The 19,636-nt window shown below is 34.8% G+C and overlaps 3 protein-coding genes across 3 annotated transcripts in view; all 3 read right to left on the bottom strand.

The window, feature by feature from the left end:
- TfIIB (transcription factor IIB) overlaps positions 1 to 12,612 on the bottom strand; it is a 66,800-nt gene extending 54,188 nt beyond the window's left edge. The window contains exons 1-2 of the mRNA XM_065499591.1: positions 12,466 to 12,612; positions 11,998 to 12,406 (exon numbers count right to left, since the gene is read on the bottom strand). Of these exons, the coding sequence (XP_065355663.1) occupies positions 11,998 to 12,406; positions 12,466 to 12,482 (426 nt within the window). The 5' untranslated portion in view covers positions 12,483 to 12,612. The remainder of the gene's footprint in view (positions 1 to 11,997; positions 12,407 to 12,465) is intronic.
- Positions 12,613 to 15,446: 2,834 nt separating this feature from the next.
- Positions 15,447 to 16,292, bottom strand: LOC135950530 (uncharacterized). Its single transcript, XM_065500067.1, has one exon. The coding sequence runs from the start codon at positions 16,290 to 16,292 to the stop codon at positions 15,447 to 15,449; it is 846 nt and encodes a 281-aa protein (XP_065356139.1).
- A 1,087-nt stretch (positions 16,293 to 17,379) lies between these two features.
- LOC135950529 (uncharacterized) lies at positions 17,380 to 18,216 on the bottom strand. The gene has a single exon (XM_065500066.1). The coding sequence runs from the start codon at positions 18,214 to 18,216 to the stop codon at positions 17,380 to 17,382; it is 837 nt and encodes a 278-aa protein (XP_065356138.1).
- Positions 18,217 to 19,636: the final 1,420 nt, after the last annotated feature.

The raw sequence follows: 19,636 nt of genomic DNA, 5'->3' as shown, positions 1-19,636 counted from the left end.
TAGTATCAAGCTGCGCATCTACCGTGGTGACGACAAGCTCGACCCCGAAACTTCTGGTGTTAAACTGGAAGCTCCGCAGGATATGGACTGCAAAATTAAACTGGATGACCCCGCAAGCTCTGAGGACAAAATGGAGACCCAATCACACTCCAGTATGGTTGGGGACCTATTCTGCGCTCTGGGTGATGTGGAGGATGAAGATGTTCTTCTGGAATCAGACCCAGAAGACATCGACGTTACGGTCATATATGATCCAGACCATGGTGAAGGCGATCCAAGTGAACCTTCACCACTCTAAGGCAGCTTCGGCTGCCCTGCTCCTCCACATTGCTAGATATGGGGAGGACATTGCGTTGGTCCAGGAGCCGTGGATACACAATGGCGAAATTCGTGGACTCAACGCCAAAAAGTACAAACTTTTGTACATAAGACGCACAGGTAAAATAAGATCTTGCATTTTGGTTAAGAACCATCTTAATATCTTCATTCTTCCTGATTACAGCGATGAAGATACAGTAGCTGCTGCTTGGGAGACAGGTGCAGGTAAGGTGTGGCTGCTCTCGAGCTATATGGCGCACGACCAGGTTGAACCACCACCGAATAACCGGGCCAGAACTCCGGTAATTATCGGAGCTGATGCAAATGCTCACCACACAATCTGGGGTAGCTCAGATATAAACGAACGAGGTGAGTACATTCTAGACTTCATATTAGACTTTAATCTGGTAGTTGTCAATCGAGGTTCAGAACCTACTTTTGTGGTAGCAAATAGGCAAGAAGTTCTGGACATTACGCTTGTCAGTGCAAGCCATTCGAAACTCATAAGGAATTGGAAGGTTTCAGATGATTGCTCTCTGTCTGATCACAGGTATCTGACATTCTTAATAGAATTGGAAGTTGAGAAGGAAAAGCCTTTTCTAAATAGGAGGAAAACCAATTGGGATGATCACAGGCGGATCCTTGATGGTTTACTTCCCTCACCCCCTCTTATAGGTGACACTAGGGACATTGAAAGCGCTGTGGAAAAGCTCACACTTTCTCTCAGTGAGGCCACAAGACGTACATGCACTCCCTCTGCTCGCAGAGGAAAGGTAAGACCTCCATGGTGGTCTTTAGACATAGCGAACACTAGGCGTAATTGTCGTAAACTATTCAACGAGGCGAAAAGATCAGGCAACTGGTCAATGTACAAGTCTATGTTGAACAAATTTAAGAATATGGTCAGGAGCGCGAAACGTAAGTCCTGGAGGAATTTCTGCAGCGGCGTCGAAAGTTCCTCTGAGACAAATCGTCTGCGCAAGATCTTATCGAAAACACCAACTGTTCAAGGTTATATTCAGAAACAGGATGGTAGGTGGACTACTGATGGACGTGAGACACTAGAAGTACTCATGGACACTCATTTTCCGGGGAACTTGCCTCCAGACATTGCTAGTGCATCCCAACCGAACAATCGGACAACTCCGTCAATTATACTTGACGAACATTTGATAAAATGGGCCATACGGAGTTTTGACTCTTACAAGTCTCCGGGCCCAGATGGCATAATACCCGCTGATCTACAGAATAATATAGATCTAGTCACTCCTTGGCTGATAACTATCTATCATGCCTGTCTTGCATGGTCCTACATACCAAAACGGTGGACCGAATGCACTGTGACATTCATTCCGAAAGGGGGGAAAGTGTCACACACCAAAGCAAAAGATTTCAGACCGATAAGTCTATCATCATTCTTGCTGAAAACCCTTGAAAGAATCATCGACATCCACATACGAGTGTCTTTGAAACAAGGATCAGTATCTCCCTCTCAACACGCCTACATGAAAGGCAAATCCGTTGAGACAGCACTTCACTCCTTAGTGGGATATATTGAGAAATCCCTTGAATTTGGTAATTTCTCGTTAGTGGCCTTTCTGGATATAGAAGGAGCCTTCAATAACGTAGAATCTGCAACTATCGTTTCAGCTCTACAGGATCTTGGTTTAGACCAATCAACTGTAAGGTTCATCACAAACCTTCTACGATACAGGATCATTCGCTCCGAAAAGGGAACGGCAGTGATCACGAGAATGGCCACTAGGGGTACACCTCAGAGAGGCGTCTTATCACCACTTCTGTGGAATTTGGCCATAAATTGTCTGCTCAGGAAATTGGATCTCTTAGGTTATAAAACTGTCGCCTACGCGGATGACGTCGCGGTGGCAGTCTCAGGGATCCACTTGGACACGATATCACAACGCCTGGAACATGCACTCAGTATACTGAGTCGGTGGAGTACGGACAGTGGATTGAGTGTAAACCCAGGCAAAACTGAACTTGTACTGTTCACAAGGAGGTACAAGATTCCTCATTTCTCGCTTCCCCGATTAAATGGTGTTGAACTAACACTATCGGACAGTGCAAAATACTTAGGAGTTATTCTGGATAGTAAACTATCCTAGAAACCCAATACCCTTTCAAGGACGTCAAAAGCCTTGACGGCTATGTATGTCTGTAAGAAGGCGATAGGTACGCAATGGGGTATTAGACCCCAGTTTGTCAACTGGCTATGTGATGCGGTCATTAAGCCGACACTATTTTATGGAGTTTCTGTCTGGTGGAAGGCACTAGACAGTGGCTCGACGTGTATGCTATTCGAGAGTGTTAAGGAGAATGGCAATCCTGATAACAGGAGCTTTAAGAACGACCGCAACAAAGTCGCTCTTTACTATATTGAACTGGATCCCTGTGGATCTTATGGCAAGAAAAATGGCATTTACTTCTGCCTTTAGGCTAAACGCGATTGGTGCGTGGAAACACGCTCCATATGGTCACGCCAGCATAATAGGTAGTATTCAGACTCTTCCGGAGAATATCGATTACTGCATTTCTAGGCCCTTCATAGCGAGGAATTTCGATTTCTCAATTCCGTGCGGTACGGAAGCAATGAACGGGCCCTTACATGACACAACGGGTCTCTCAGTCTATACGGACGGTTCTGTGAAGGGAGATCGAGTTGGCGTAGGTGTCTATATTCGGGAACTCGATATTAGGTTATATTTCAGACTTCCGAACGAATGTAGCATTATTCAGGCTGAATTATCGGCCATCAAAAGGGCGGCTAACTGGCTTAGTTATAACAAGATATCTGACAGGGATATTTGTATATATACTGACAGTCAGGCAGCTATAAAATCCCTGACAGGTGTATACACAACATCTAACTTAGTCCAGGAATGCCGGGCATCCTTAAACAGGATGGCGAGACATTCAACAGTCGTACTCAAGTGGGTACGGGGACACGGGGATATTACTATTACGGGCAACTGTGTTGCCGATGATCTGGCGAAAAAAGGCGCCATGTTACCTGACGGAGACATAGATTTCCTATGTGGGATTCCGTTATCCAAATGCAAGCTACAAATTAGTAACTTCTACTATGAGCTCGCTCAGGCAAGATGGGACTGTGAACCCACATGCACTATGACCAGGACGATATGGCCCCGACTAAATCGGGGACGGACAATTCATCTTCTTGGCTTTACACGCTCACAATTGAGTGGTGTAGTGGCGGTCATAACTGGACACTGCACCTTTGGTAACCACGCTAGGAGACTTGGTTTGCCGTACCACGACTTCTGCAGAAGTTGTCAAAATGAGGAGGAGGATGAAACTATTTTTCATCTTCTTTGTCATTGTCCGGCATTAGGAGATCTACGCCTAAGGTTTCTGGGGCATCGTTCCCTAGATAGTCTTTCTGAGCTCTCGAAAGAAAAGACCAGACACGGGGATCACTTTAGAGTGACCCAATGATCGCCGACTCATTGGCATGTAAATTCTTCAAGATCTCCTCCCTCTCTTTTTCTTCTTACATCTCCTCCTTAACTTCTTCAACCTTCTACTACTCCCTTTTTCACTTATATCTGTCCCTCTTTCTTCTTCTATCTTCTACTTTCAGGTAACACAAAAGGACCATTGCTGGACCCATGTGAGCTGCTCTTTCTCTCTTCCTCATTTCGTGGCTGCCTGGAAAACCTAACCTAACTCTTTTGGATTAAGGCCTGAATATAACAGCTAAGGCACGTTATATAATAGTCAATCCTTAACAATTATTGCGGTGTGCTTTGGGTCATTGTCTTTCTGAACGACCCATAGTGTTACAGGACCTAATTTTTCAGCACTTACTTTCAGATTGTCCTTTAAAATTTGTAAGTAGTCTCGGCTGTTCACTGTAATTGCACTGAATACAAGATTGCCAGATCCTGCAGCTGACATACAGCCCACACCATCAAAGACCCACCGTCATGTTTTACGGTAGACAATTGTTCGAATTATTCGTTATTCGAAAATGGTAATTTTTAAGTCGTTCGAATAATTAATCGTAAGAAATTATTCGATTAATCGAACGATCATTATTCGAATGAATACCGTAATATGTATATTTGTGTTATTTACTAAATCGACAATAGCCAGCCTTCAGCTGAGATGCGTCTTTTTTGCCACCAATATTATACGGGTTTGTGTATTAATAATAATTTACACATTTTATTTCACTATTATTGCGTAAAATTAATAAAATGTATTTGAATAGCATAAATTCGATTGTTTTTATTTCTATTCCTAATTGTGCTCTTCGCTTATTTTTTGACAGTTGTCTTCTATTGTTTAAAAGAAGATAGGGATCGTGCAGTAACACAATCGTTATTCCAAACAAAATTTTTTGACTAATATTGCTATTGTCGGATCGTTAAAAGTTAGAGAATCGCACTACTGATGGAATATAAATTTTTTGTTGGATATGTCTTACAACCAGAGTTCGAATAAAAACACTAACATACCGTACGTTAGTGTATTGTACTGTACATCTTCATGTACAGTACACATTCGCTACAAAATGTACGAAATACCTTAAATAAATTTTAGAGTTTGCGAACATGTACATTAGAGTGTCCCAAAAAATTATTATAAATACTAGACATCATGTTATATTTTTCTTGAGTTTCATCAAAATCGGCCCAAAAATATATACCATTTCGCTATTTTTCCATGAGAAATTCCAAATATTGAAAAATTTGACTTTTGACCTTCTCGATTTAAGGGTTGAAGTTTTCAGATTTCAGTAAAACTTTCAGACGATATTTAAAATTACATGAACTATAATATTCTGAATAGCTTTTACTTAAAAATCATAACAGTAAGGAAATTCGGCTCATTCGCCAAAATATGGCCAAAAAATTAGTTTTTCTCGAAAATCGCAAAATTTAAATCGCAGGTACGGAAAATCTGTAGGAGGTATTGACATACTTTTTTCACATTTTTATTCCCTATTATGTTGTCAATAAATCCCCAAGTGATGATCAAAAAATTCTGAAATTTGTTTAACAAAATTTTTAAAAATTTGAAATCTGAGTTTTGAAACTGCCGTTAAAAAAAATTTTTTTGGTCATACCTGCGAATAGGTTAACGGTATCCTACGAAGACAAAAACTCATATACAAGTAAATATGTATATATTTTAAGTAAAAATAAGCTCTTATTTTAATATTTCTCAAAATATGTTAATTTTGTTCCTACGTTTCTTGTTCTAGTGGCCTGAGACACGTTAATGGCCTAGCGATTTTTTAATAACTTTAACATTTTATATCTTATTAGAACGACAATTACGTACACATATCGATTCTTTTAAATTAAATTGCAAAAGTAATTATTTAATGGCAAAATTTTTACAAAAACTGAAAAAATTGCATTTTTTTTCCTTATAAATGCACCTCAAAACTAAATCGCATGTCGGCACGGGTTGCAATCATGATAGAAAGACAAAATTTCATATTTAACTATAGTTTTATATATATAAAAAAATAGAGGGTATGCGTTCCAAAATTCCAACAAAAAAAATTTGTTGGGACACTCTAATGCACATATACAATATACCGTACACTACGATTGTGAGATGATGTTCGCAAACACTACGAATAAGGTACGGTACATTGTACACATTCACTACGTTTAGTGTATTTTTTAGCGTACATTTATCGAAGATTTTGTTGAACATGTGGTGTATTGATGAAGGCAGAAATTGATGTATTTAATACAAAAATAATGACGGAGAAGTAAGAAAATGTATTTCTAAATGTGTTCAATTGTAAATTCATTTAGTATTTTTATGTTGCGAAAAATTTTATAATTTTTGAGAATATGTTTGTAGATTTTTACTTTTGAATAGGACTTGAATAAAATATGGGAATTAATTATCGAAAATCATTAAAATATTTTTATTTTTTAGATAATTATAAATAATTTTTATCGAAAATAATAACAAAACTCGTATATGAGTTTTGTTTGACAAAGGCAATAAATCAATACCATTAATTCATTTTTGGGGGTTTCCACACATAATTACAGGTAAAAATTATTTTTTACACTTTCCATAAAATTTGCATTGGCAATTTGTACAAGTACCATAAAAACACTTTTGAAATGGTTACAAAATAATGGATTGATTGAATCAGGTAGTATAATAAAATGCATTTTTTAAAAAAAAAAAATATTATTTTCTAGATACCTATACGCAGTCCACAAAGTTGTTAGTAAAAATAATTTTCAAGCCAATTCAATTGTTCTATCTAAAAATAATGAACAAAAATAGATCAAAAAATTATTGAAATGGAAAAATTAATTAAAAACAAATGATGTACTCATGCAAATTTACTCACACAAATAATGAAAAATTTAACAACGACATGCATATATTTCTAATAGGCAATACAAGTAAATGAAACAGACAAACAAAAAAACATGGAAAAATACTATACCGTACATCATAGATGCAATCATTTTGTTCATATTTAGTGCTGAGTTGAAAATTAGCAGCCTCACTACTAGGGTATTCAATCGATTAACCGATTAATTTTGGACGGTTAACTGTTCGAATAATTTGAAATTGCCGATTTTCAAATAACAAATAAACCGATTAATTTGTGTCGATTAACCGAAATTCCTTTTTTTTGCACTTTAAATTTTTTTTTGTATTTAATTTTCCATTTCAATTCAAATACAAATTTCAAATTAAAATTAGATATTTTTTGAACATCCAATAAACATGTTTAGTGAGTATGTATAACAACTGACATATTTAATTTACATGTATTTGAAACTTTGTATTTACATGTATAGACGAAACTTTTTTTTTGAAATGTGTCTTTTATCATAACTGAATATTTCACTAAAACTATAAAAAACTCACACATCGCTCCTTTGCTGCAACAACATCATAATTCCAAAAAAATCGTTTCGAGAAAAACATCTTTGAATATTTTATGACATTTTACTATTTCTTAAATAAATTTTCAACAAGTCATGCGATTTCAGAAATTTAAATAGGAGATTTTAATATCTTTCTAACCTATATTTAACCCAATTTTTACTTATCATATACACGAGAAAACATTTTACAATGTTTACAACAACAAAACACACAAAAAATAATTTATTTTTTTGAAAACTGATAAAACTATATGAAAGATTATAGAACAGCGCATATTTTGTATTACTCAGTTCAATAAACACGGATTTTGAGTAATGATGTTGTTGCAGCAAATAGGCGATATGTTTACCTTATTTGCGATTTTTTATGTTTTTGTATACAAAATTCTTTGTTGTATTTTCAATTTGAAATGAAAATATAAATTATTCGGTTAATCGAATAATTTTTAATTAACCGATTATTAACCGATTAAATCTAAACCTCCATTAATTATTTGCTCGATTAACCGATTAAACCAGAAACCCGATTAATTGAATACCCTACTCACTACACATTAGTTATAGTGAGTTAAAAAATTTTGCACTCAAAATTAAATTAGTTGATTTAAAAAAATGCAATCATCAGTTTATTGCAAATTTTTATTCTGCACTAATTTGAGTGCAACTTCAAATTGTGCACTAAATTTTTAAGATCAAAATGGTTTAATTTTATTTCTGTGCACTAATTTAAAACTTAAGCCTAATAATACTTCATTAAAAATAACAAAAAATATTTAAAATTTTTATTTTTCGAATTTGGATTCAACAATTTCATGACTACTCATATTTGAAAATTTAGTGATACATGTACGCTAAAAAGAACACTAAACGTAGTGTATATTTCGAAAAGTACATAAACGCTACGAGGTAGTGAATGTGTAGAATGTTCCGTACCTTATTCGTAGTGTTTGCGAACATCATCTCACAAACGTAGTACATTAGAGTGTCCCAAAAAAAATTTTTTGGAGGGAAACGCATACCCACTATTTTTTTTTTACTAAAATCGGAGAACGCCAACCCTTAAATCGAGAAGGTCAAAGGTAAAATTTTCCAATATTTGGAATTTCTCATTGAAAAATAGCGAAATGTTATATATTTTTGGGCCGATTGTGATAAAACTTAGGGAAAATATAACACAAAGTCTAGTATTTACAAAAACAGCATAAAAGTTAAAATTAACCCATAATAGCACTTGGGGTTAAAATTACCCCTACCTTCTAAAACCATTAAAAAATAGTCAATTTCAATAGTGCTGATGAAAATTTGATTATTATAGGAAACAAACTTTAAAATATTGTGTTGTGTATTAGAAAATAGTATTACGAAGCCATTTTGAAAAAGGTTCACAATTTTGACCACACATTTTTCAAACGTCAAAATATTGTATTTATACCTGATTTTTCTTTAATAACGTAATTAATATTTTATTGAAGATTTTTGAATAATAAAATTGATTTTAACCCTTTAGTGTACTTTTGATTTATTAAATTTAAAAAATAACCTGAATGATTTAGTTTATTTAACTGTGAAAAACATTAAAGTTAGCACCATTCATATTGAATGTGTTTTTCGTGATTTTAAAAATTGAGTGTCTTTTTAACCCAAGTGCTATTAAGGGTTAATTTTAATTTTTGTGATGTTATTATAAATACTAGACATCATGTTATATTTTTCTTAAGTTCTATTAAAATAGGCCCAAAAATATATAACATTTCGCTATCTTTCCATTAGAAGTTCCAAATATTGAAAAAAATTACCGATTTAAGGGTTAGCGTTTTTCGATTTTAGTAAAACATACAGACTACGTTTAAAATTACCTCGACTATAATATTCTGAATAGCTTTTACTTAAAAATCATAACAGTAAGGAAATTCGGTTGATTCGCCAAAATATGGCCAAATAATTAGTTTTTCTCGAAAATCGCTAAATTTAAATCGCAGGTACGGAAAAAGTATAGGAGGTATTTACGTACTTTTTCACATTTTTATTCCCTATTATGTTGTAAATAAATCCCTATGTGATGATCAAAAAATTCTGAAATTTGTTTAACAAAATTTTTAAAAATTTGAAATTGGAGTTTTGAAACTGCCGTTAAAAAAAATATTTTTTTTGGTTATACCTGCGAATAGGTTAACGTTATCCTACGAAGACAAAAACTCATATACAAGTAAATATGGATATATTTTAAGTAAAAATAAGCTTTTATTTTAATATTTCTCAAAATACTCAAAATATGTTAATTTTGTTCGTACATTTCTTGTTCTAGTGGCCTGAGACACGTTAATGGCCTGGCGATTTTTTAATAACTTTAACATTTTTTAACCAATTATTGTGTTTTATATTTTATTAGAACGACAATTACGTATAGATTTCGATTCTTTTAAATTAAATTGCAAAAGTAATTATTTAATGGCAAAATTTTTACATAAACTGAAAAAATGCATTTTTTCCCTTGGGTTGCAATCATGATAGAAAAACAAAATTTCATATTTAACTATAGCTTTAAATATATTAAAAAAATAGAAGGTATGCGTTCCAAAATTCGCCAATTTAGGACACTCTAATGTACATGTGTACAAACACTAAAGGCAGGTGAAGGGAATGTGTTCTTTAAATGTACGGTACGAATAAGGTACGGTTTATTTTCGAACTCTGCTTACAACCAAAAGAAAATAATTGTTTAAAAGATAAATTTTTGATTAAAAATATTTTTACCCTCCTAGTCATTAATTTTTAATAAATTTTCAACATTTTCTCGTATCACTTCAATCTCTATTTAAACGTTCAGTATAAGGACTGAGGTCGGAAACTTTTTAACATACATAAATGCTAATACAAATTAAACAACTAAACTTACAGTTTTTAATATTTTTTTATTAGATTGAAATTATTGTTATAATTAAAAAAAATATTTTTATAATTCTAATCACTAATGATGAAATTTTGAACCTTTTCCGAAAACCCTTCCATTATGGTTTTTATAGTGCTTTATGTCACTTTGTTCGAACAGGTTGTCCATCTCCGTTTAAAATCTACCACACTTTTGAACACCTTTTTGTGATCTTCAATTTTCTTTTAACAAGAGCCCAATATCTCTCCACTGGCCTCAGCTACAGGTAATTTGGAGGAATTGCCTCTCTTGGTACAAATACCTCATTATTGTTCTTGTACCACTCAAGACCTTTCTTACCATAGTGACAGATGCCAAATCAGGCCAAAAATAAGTGGACACATTAAGAAGTCTTATGAATGGACACATCCTTTTTTGTAAACATTCCTTGATGTAAATTTCGGTATTTATAGAGCCGTTTGTAACAAATGTTTGGCTTTTTTGCCGCAACTGCATATTGCTTGCCATACCAAGAACTTTTTGGAAATTTTGTCTGCTTTTGGGTCTTAAACTTTTCTTCAACATTCCCTTGAGCATTTGCAACATAAAAAAATTGACCCAGAAGCTGCGAAAAATTTTCCATACGTACATTTCGTCATCCATTATGCAACAGGTATATTTTTTGTATAAATTTGACTTAAATTTCCGTGCTCTGTCTTTGGCCTCTAAATTTTAAGCAGAGTTCCTGTCAGGAACGTTTTGAGCCTTATATGCTTTTAAACCTGGATTGGCTTTAACTTTTCGTACCAAATAGTCCGAGTACTGACCTAACCGGACTGCTTTCCTACCGGAGGTGTTGGAAGCTTTTTCGAAAATGCTTTCTAGTTTTTAGGCATTAGAAACATCACGTTGACCATTCCTTCTACCTGAACCAGGTTTTCTATCAACGGACAAGTTCTCCCGGTACTGTTTAATAACATTGGAAACAGTTTGATAGCAGACTTTTGATTGTTTGGCAAACTTTTTGTAGGACCAAGTTGGGTTTTGTTGAAGGTTTTTCCGATCTCACTCCTTAGTAACGAGGTTTAAAAACCCGCTGTATTGAAACAGGCCAGCGACTCTGGAGGGAAACGGCACATTGCCAACTAGACTACCAGGGTGGTACGCTACATTTAATTTATTTAATTTGCTAATGAAGTTACAATATGTTACATGCTAGTATAGTTCTTAAATTAAATAACAATAATAAAGTTAATGCATTCCTAATTATACGAAATATTATTGAGATTCAATAAAAGTAAAACAAAAAAGGGCATAAATTGTTAAATTAAACACACATGATACTCATTGGATCGAAGTTAGCATAATTCTGGGATTTCGTTTTGTGGATCCCAAACAAGAGAAACATATTCCAAAATTGGTCTTACAAATGTCGTGAAAATTAATAGCATTGTGAATATTATAATCAATTTGTTTGCCAAGCGTTTGATGAACCACATTTGCGAAATTTTAGATTAAAAACTTAATTTATTACCAATACGCCAAGACTAATGAAGTATCCACTTTTCAAATCGATATTCTGTAATTAATAGATTACAGACACAACTTCTTTTGTAGAATACCATTTGTTTACATTTTTTATTTTAATAAAAATTTGCTACCGAATATAACCTATAGGATAGGTTATTGAAAATAAAAAAAAAACATTATTTCATCGGTTAAAATTGCCCGGGTATACTAATATATTTCGGCAATTCATTTAAAAATCAAACTAGCACCTAGGTATATCGAAAAATTAAAAGCAAAATCGTTTTGTATTTAGTATGGAAATGATGCATATGTACAAAAAATGGATGCACTTTTTAATAAAAACATAAAAATTACCTGTTTGAATAAATTGTTTGCTCTATCTACGATAGTTTTGGGCAAATTGATACGATCAGCCATCATTGATATTTCCTTAAATGCTGATATCAAAGATCTGTCTGAACTGCTCATTGTGCGTCTATTTTGATACTTGGGGGATCCAAATGAATCGAATGATGCGGAACCAGTTCCCGGCCCAATTATTGTCGATAAATCACCACCACCCAACAAAGGGTTCTCCGGACCACCAACACGACTGGGGTCTACTCCACTTTTTTCATTGCTAAATGTACGCCATTCTGAACCTACATCAATTACACGATCACCTACAACGAGGCCACATTCTGAGCAAATCATGTCGCCAGCCCTATAATCTTCTATAAGGGGAGCATCTGGATGTGCATAACAGCATACTTTGTTAGTATCTCTGTAACAATAATATTTCATAAGTTAAACTCTTAAAAAAGATATGATAAATTGCAATACCTGGAGGTGCTCGCCATTTTATGTTTCTGGAATTTATTTACTTTTATTTAAAACAGTGATTTTTTTCTCGTATTTTAGACGCAAAATAAGCTAATTTTCGTTTATTTATTTACGTCTTCGTCAGTTTCAACAATGTTGCCACATTTCATTTATGAATACATATACCGTAAGGATAGATTTACACGAAAAAAATATGTAAGCGATCAAAAAGCATGTTTTGGGCATGTTTAGCTATGTAATCAAAGCCGTTCACATTACATTTCAAGTGATTAACCCCCATTTTCTCAATATCTGGTTATCGTTTTTCGTAACGATAAACCTCCAATTAACATTTTTTTTTTTATGAGAACTGTCAGTTTATCGTCACGATAAAAAATAACCAGAGATTGAGAAAATGGGGGTAAGTGACATTAAAATGATTAAGTTGACAAATAAAAAACAACAAAAAAATATATATTTCTTTAAAGCAAAATGGAAAGAAATACTTTAATAAAGTTATCAGCAGATTATTATAATTATTAATGATGGAATTGTGAGCAGTGATGGATTATTTATAGTTGTTTATGAAACATTTATTTATCGGTAGTACATCTACGTTCTGGTGATTCTACATGATTATTGAAATGATTAAGATTTAATCATGTCAATTTGAAGTGATTAACAAATCATTTAAATGTATGGGTAATCATCTCGATGTTGATGAGATTAGAGCTTTTTAACGTTTGATATGATTAACTCTGCAAATGTGAACACAGTATTAGATTAAATTCATTCGAATTGAAACTGAAATGTACACCTTTAATTTTTTGATATGACGTATAAAAAGAATTTGTTTCAAGACTCCCGTATCTACAACAGACATGAAATGCTGTTAAAACATGATGTTAAGACTTCATGTTAAATTTTTAATATGTTCATGGTGGAGTAAAGTACTCATGTTAATGTTAAGACATTTCAATATTTTTTTCTAAAAAATCGTGTGTGTTTTAATTCTTTGTGATTTTAGTGTATTGTATTTTAGTGTTGTAAATGAAAAAAAAACAAAATGACTGCTGTTAAGCTTAAATGTCATTTCATGTTATAAAAGAGTTGTTAAAACACATTATTGGCCCATAATCATAGTCAAACACTAAAGTCGGTTCTTTTTAAAATCAACTTTAAAATAAAAACCTGCTTTTTATTAATTTGCATCCATAGTCAAAATTAAAGTATGTTTTAAATTGAACCGACTTTAACTGGGTGCCACCGCAAATGTAGAAAATGTTTTCATACAATATACAACAAAAAACAGACAAGTGGCAACGCTGAACTGCTGACATACACAAATAAAAAAGAAACCAAAAAACATAAACAATAAAAGTAACCGGGATATCTAAAGAAAGAAAGTTGTTTGTGGTGGAAAAATGGAAAAAAAAGATTAATATCATATTTAGGATATTCTGCTAGTAATATTATTGATCTGTTAAATAATTGCAAAATCTTTGCCAATATCTTGTAACATAAACATTTTTTTCTTTTTGACGAACTTTTTCACTTGGCGAAGAACAGCTGATGCTCTTGTTAAATGAGTTAAAAACAAATTCAGCTAGTTTAATGCTATGTTCACACTTGGGCTTTTAAACGCGTTTAAGCAAAATTTTGATTAAGTTAATCAAAGCCGTTCAAATTACATTTGAGATGATTAAGTTGACCTAAAATGATTAACGGCCATTTTCACAATGTACGATTATTTCATTTTAACCGGGAAATTAACTAACTGTCGGTTTGTTTAACGGGCACCATTTAACCAACGGTTACCGATTTACGTTTCACCATCATTTGATTACTTAACCAAAGCATTCAGTAGAAAGTATGGCAATAATGCATACATTTGTTTACGAAAAATAGTGTAATGAAAGATTGAAATATAAAAAATTGTCTAAAAGACGGCATAAAAAATAATAATATGTGTTTTCTTAGTGGTATAATAGAAAAACGTACAAAACTCAAAAATATTAAGGTTCCTAACTGTAAAATTTACAGAACAAACTGAACAACAATTACTGAAAACCAACAAGGAAAAGTGCACATTTGTTGTTTGGTTTGTAAGTGCAATATCCGGGTGGTATATGGATCACCCCGTGCAAAATTTACTTTTCTTCGCTTTACACTTTTAAAAATTATAAATATTACAAAAAATATAAATGTTTTTCCATGTTCTTTTATTATATTTCTTACAATTAAGATGCTAACCGGCGAAATTTATTCGGTTATATTTAACAGCAACTTTGTTGTTAAATAGTGTCAGTTAAGAATTAATCGTACATTGTGAAATTCATATTAGCCTAACTTGCGGTTAAAGTTCACGTTAACTTTTAATCGTACATTGTGAAAATGGCCGTAATTTGACAAATAAAACAAAAAAATTATATTTCTTTAAGGCATTAAATATGGAAATAAATACTTTATTAAAGATATCAGCAAATTATTTTAAACTTTTTAATAATAAAATTGTGAACATTGATGGATTATTTAAGGTTTTTAAAAGAAAAAAAAACTTCTGTCAAAATTTATTTATCGGTACTACACTAAAAGGTGGCCGATGCTACATCATCATCAGTTTGAGGTATGTTCAGTTGATCCTACGTGATTAATGAAGTGATTAAGATTTAATCATGTCAATTTGAAGTGATTAACAAATCATTTAAATGTATGGATAATCATCTCGATTTTGAAGTGATTAGAGCTAAATCACGATTGAGATGATTAACTCTGCAAATTAAACATGGTATTATATTTAGAGTCGACTTCAGCGTCAGAAGTATACTTTAGGTTAGGTTAGGAAGGGTGTACATTGAGTGTACTTCCACCCAGAGACCTTGAGGTCCATTGTGATTCCCTTCAATAGAGATAGATAAAGATGATAGCATTAGAGTAAGCAAAAAGAAGTCCAAAATTCCGTCTGATAAAAAGAAGAAGAAAGAAAGGAAAGATAAGTCTTTTTACGGATTTGGACCTGCCGTAGAACGTCCCTTAAATAGCCACCCTATTCCCTTAATGAAACCCAGTATGTTGCTTAGTTTGCAGCCAGCAACACTACCAAGATCGTCCAGAAATCTATTTCCTAGCCATTTAAGTCTGTGACCCTGTAGCATAGGGCAGTTGCACATAATGTGCTCTACTGTCTCTATCTCCTCTGCATCCCCACATACTCTACAGAAGTCCTGTGTGCCAATATCCCATTTACCCTTAAAGGCTCCAATTGAGCAATGACCGGTTATCACTCCTACTAGAATCCTGAGATTGTACCTATCCAACTCTAACAGTGTTCCAGTCGCGTTCGCATTCAGTCTTGGCCATAAGGCCCTGGACACTTTGCAATCTGTTCTACTGCACCAGGATTGATTCGCGCAGTCCCGGAATCTTTCGTAGATTACCCTGTAGTAGTGACAAATGGGTGGTCTAACAGCCCGTTCCCTAGTGTCATGGTCCAGATCAGAACCATGTCTAGCAAGTTCATCTGCTACCTCGTTACCCTGTATATCACAGTGCCCTGGCACCCAACACAATCTCACTGAGTAGTGTACCAATAGCTCCTCCAGAGCTCTCCTACAGTCCTCTACTAGGTCGGAGTGTACTAAATGACATTCCAAGGCCTTCAGTGCCGCCTGACTGTCTACATATATTGTCACTACAGCCCCCCTATTGATGTGTGTCCATATCAACTCTGTGGCTTTCCAGATCGCGAAGATCTCTGCCTGGAAGACGCTACACTCGTTAGAGAGTCTATATGAGCGCTTGATGTCTTGGTCGACCAAATAAACCCCGGCCCCTGTACCAGAATCCATTTTGGAACCGTCTGTGAAAACTGCCTAGTGGGGAATTCTACTGGGGGTGAAGCACCAAAGCTGAAGGTCGCGACCTTATAGTCAGAGATTCCAGATGGAATAATGCCCTGACCAACAAGACCTGCTTCATACAGTATCATAGTGTGTCCTATCTGCAAGGGTTTCACCAAGGAAGACTCCGATAGTCTGAGTAAGTTCCTTGCTGCCACACTTTCAACATATATCTCAATGGGTAGTAGGTTCAGGATTATATCCAACGCCGCCTGCGGGGTGCTGCCTAAGGCACCTGTGATACCCAGACATGCACATCTTTGAGCCTTATTGAGTATAGCCCTGTAGCTACGTTTCCTCATTGCCTCCCACCACACTGTGCAGCCATAAGTAATAATAGGTCTAACAACAGAAGTGTAGATCCAATTAACCATACTAGGTCGCAAGCCCCAGTTCTTGCCAATTGAGTTCCTACATGTATAGTAGGCATTAAGGCCCCTTTTCAATATTTCCTGCGTATTTATATTCCATGACAGTTTATTGTCAAGGAAGGTTCCTAAATACTTGGCTCCCCCTGATAAACTCAGCTCAACGCCGTCTAGTTTCGGCAATTTGAAGTTCTCTACCTTATACTTCCTAGTAAACAACACCAATTCTGTCTTTGATGGGTTTACACCCAGCCCGTTAGTCTTTGCCCAAGACGAGAGATCGCCAAGCGACTCCTGCATGATGTCACTGATAGTTGAGAGAAATTTTCCCTTAATCAGGATCACCACGTCATCCGCATAGGCGACTATCTTCCTACCCTTAGATTCGAAGGTCCTGAGAATAGGATTAACCGCCAGTAACCACAGCAGAGGAGAAAGAACTCCACCTTGTGGTGTACCTCTGGTAACCCGTCTTCTGATCACATCGTCCCCTAGGGTTGAGTTGATAATCCTGCTTTCCAGTATTAAGATTATCCAACTCACTAGAAAGTCGTTGACCCCAAGTTCTACTAACGAGTTCCTAATTGCCTCTGTCCTAATGTTGTTAAAGGCGCCTTCTATATCAAGAAACGCAGCTAAAGTATATTCCCTATGCTTCAGACTGTGCTCTATACAACCGACCACTTCATGAAGCGCACTCTCAACGGACTTACCCTTGAGGTAGGCATGTTGAGCGTTGCTATCTCATCATACATCTCATTGACGCTATCAACGGATTCACAATAATTCCTCCATGAAATCCGCTTCGCTCTTTTAAGATCTCCCTTGTATTTATTGAAGCACACCTTGTAGTTGTTCCAGTCTCCTTCTAATCCAGTGAGCTTTGCCCTATTAAAAGATTTCCTAACCGTCGACCTCTGAACTTGAAGTTCCTTAGTCCACCATTTTGGCTGTTTACGCCTACCGGGAAATTTCATTGGGCATGATGACTCATAGCTCTCATTTAATAAACGGGTGAAATTGTTCACCGTTATTTCCAACTTGGGTGGTATCAGTTCACATAAAGTAAACTGTTCAAACCCAGTACGTACCTTGTCATAAAAGGTTCCCCAATTTGTCCGCCTAGGATCCCTAAATGGTACCCTTAAGGACGAGTTGAAGTTCAAGGTGAAGGTGATCCTACTATGATCCGAAAAGGAACAGTCCGTGGATACCCTCCAATCTCTAACGAAATTATCATCTTGGTTCGTCAAGGTCATGTGTATAACCGCCTGCCTATCTTTGTTCCTAAACGTGGGCATGTTGCCCTTGTTACAGATAACTAGATAATTGACAGTTATGAAATCATAGACGCACTCACCTCTTTTATTGATGTCAGCACTGCCCCATTGGCTGTGATGAGCATTTGCATCACATCCCATAACCAGGATAGCACCTCTCCTTTTTGTGTACGCCGTTAGCTCCAACACCTCATTGCCTGGTGGATCTGCTGCATCATACGGCATGTACACCGAAGCCAAAGTCAGCGTCCGCTCACCCCTGGCACAGAATATACAGAAGTGTCAAATTTGACGTTTAAAAAACGCCAAATCAGATGTTAGGGCAGTTCTCATAAAAAGAGATAGCAATATATTTTGTACTACAATATCAGTGATGTGTTAAAGCAAAACGCTATATACAACACGAATTTGGTAGACAAAGAAATGTGAACAAAACAAACAAATAAATTTGTAAGACAATTTTTTCGTAGTCTGTGGCACAAAATTTTTTAAAATGGAAAATTATAAAAATGTGTGTATTGTTTATGTGTAAATTTAAATGAAACAAAATTCTTGGTTGTTTTTTACATTTGCAAAATAAAACTCCACATGTACAATGGCAATTAAAAGGGAAATATTACAAAAATAAATGATTGCATCAAACTAAATCGGAAAGAAGTTGAATTATTGCGGCAGAAAATTAAGACTAAAACAAAATGAAAAGGGCAGTTACTAAAAATGAAACAAATATAGAACTATATTATTTTCTGTCTCGTGACGCCTCTGTATACTTTGTGCCCCTGGTTTCCCTATTCACAACAGTGATGTCACCGCACCTAAAGGAATGAGAAATTATTAGTTTGAGTTCTCTCCTTGCCAGGATACACTTTCTTACCTTGTCCTCAGTGGACGGGATAAATAACGTGTATCCCGCTATCCCTAACCCGCAAACCTTATTTTGGTTAATCCAAGGTTCTTGGATCAGGGCCACGTCGGTCTGGGATTTGGTGAGAAAGTATACTTTAACTTGTCTATGATATACCTAAAGTCCACTCTTAAGTAAAGTCGAGTTTAATTCTCTTGAAATATACTTTATTTTTGACTATGATTATGGGCCATTGTTTAACAACCATATTAAAATATAAAGGGCAACATACACTATCAAAATGCTTGATGTCAATTTCGTGTACGTGTAATTTGATGCTTTTATGTACACTGCATTTTATTTTAGATTTTTGGTGTTAACACCAATAGCGGGAATTATATTTCATTTTTATTTTCACTAAAATGTATTTAAAAATGACAATATCGAATGCAACTTTAATTCAGAGTATGAAAACAAACAAAACATTTCGCAAACGTTTGCAAAATGTACAAAACAAATCAAAATTTTTATATTGTATTGTACATGAGCAAAAACAAAACAAAAACTTTTCAAGTGACAAAGAGAAAAAACGAAACGATTAGCTTTTCACTCATCTTCATTATTTAATTTACCGTTACAATCGTACATTTGAGTACAAAACAGATAGAGAAACGTATTTTTTATTCGTTTTGTTTTTTATTGTACTGTGTTCTCTATTATAATGAGTAAATCAATTACCAAATGTTTGTTAAATGTTTTTTTTATCAGAATGTTTCAATATTGCTCTTACTCTTTTCTTTT

Source organism: Calliphora vicina, chromosome 2 (genome assembly GCF_958450345.1).
Source record: "Calliphora vicina chromosome 2, idCalVici1.1, whole genome shotgun sequence".
NCBI lineage: Eukaryota > Metazoa > Arthropoda > Insecta > Diptera > Calliphoridae > Calliphora > Calliphora vicina.
This window is presented reverse-complemented; position numbering and strand designations above follow the sequence as displayed.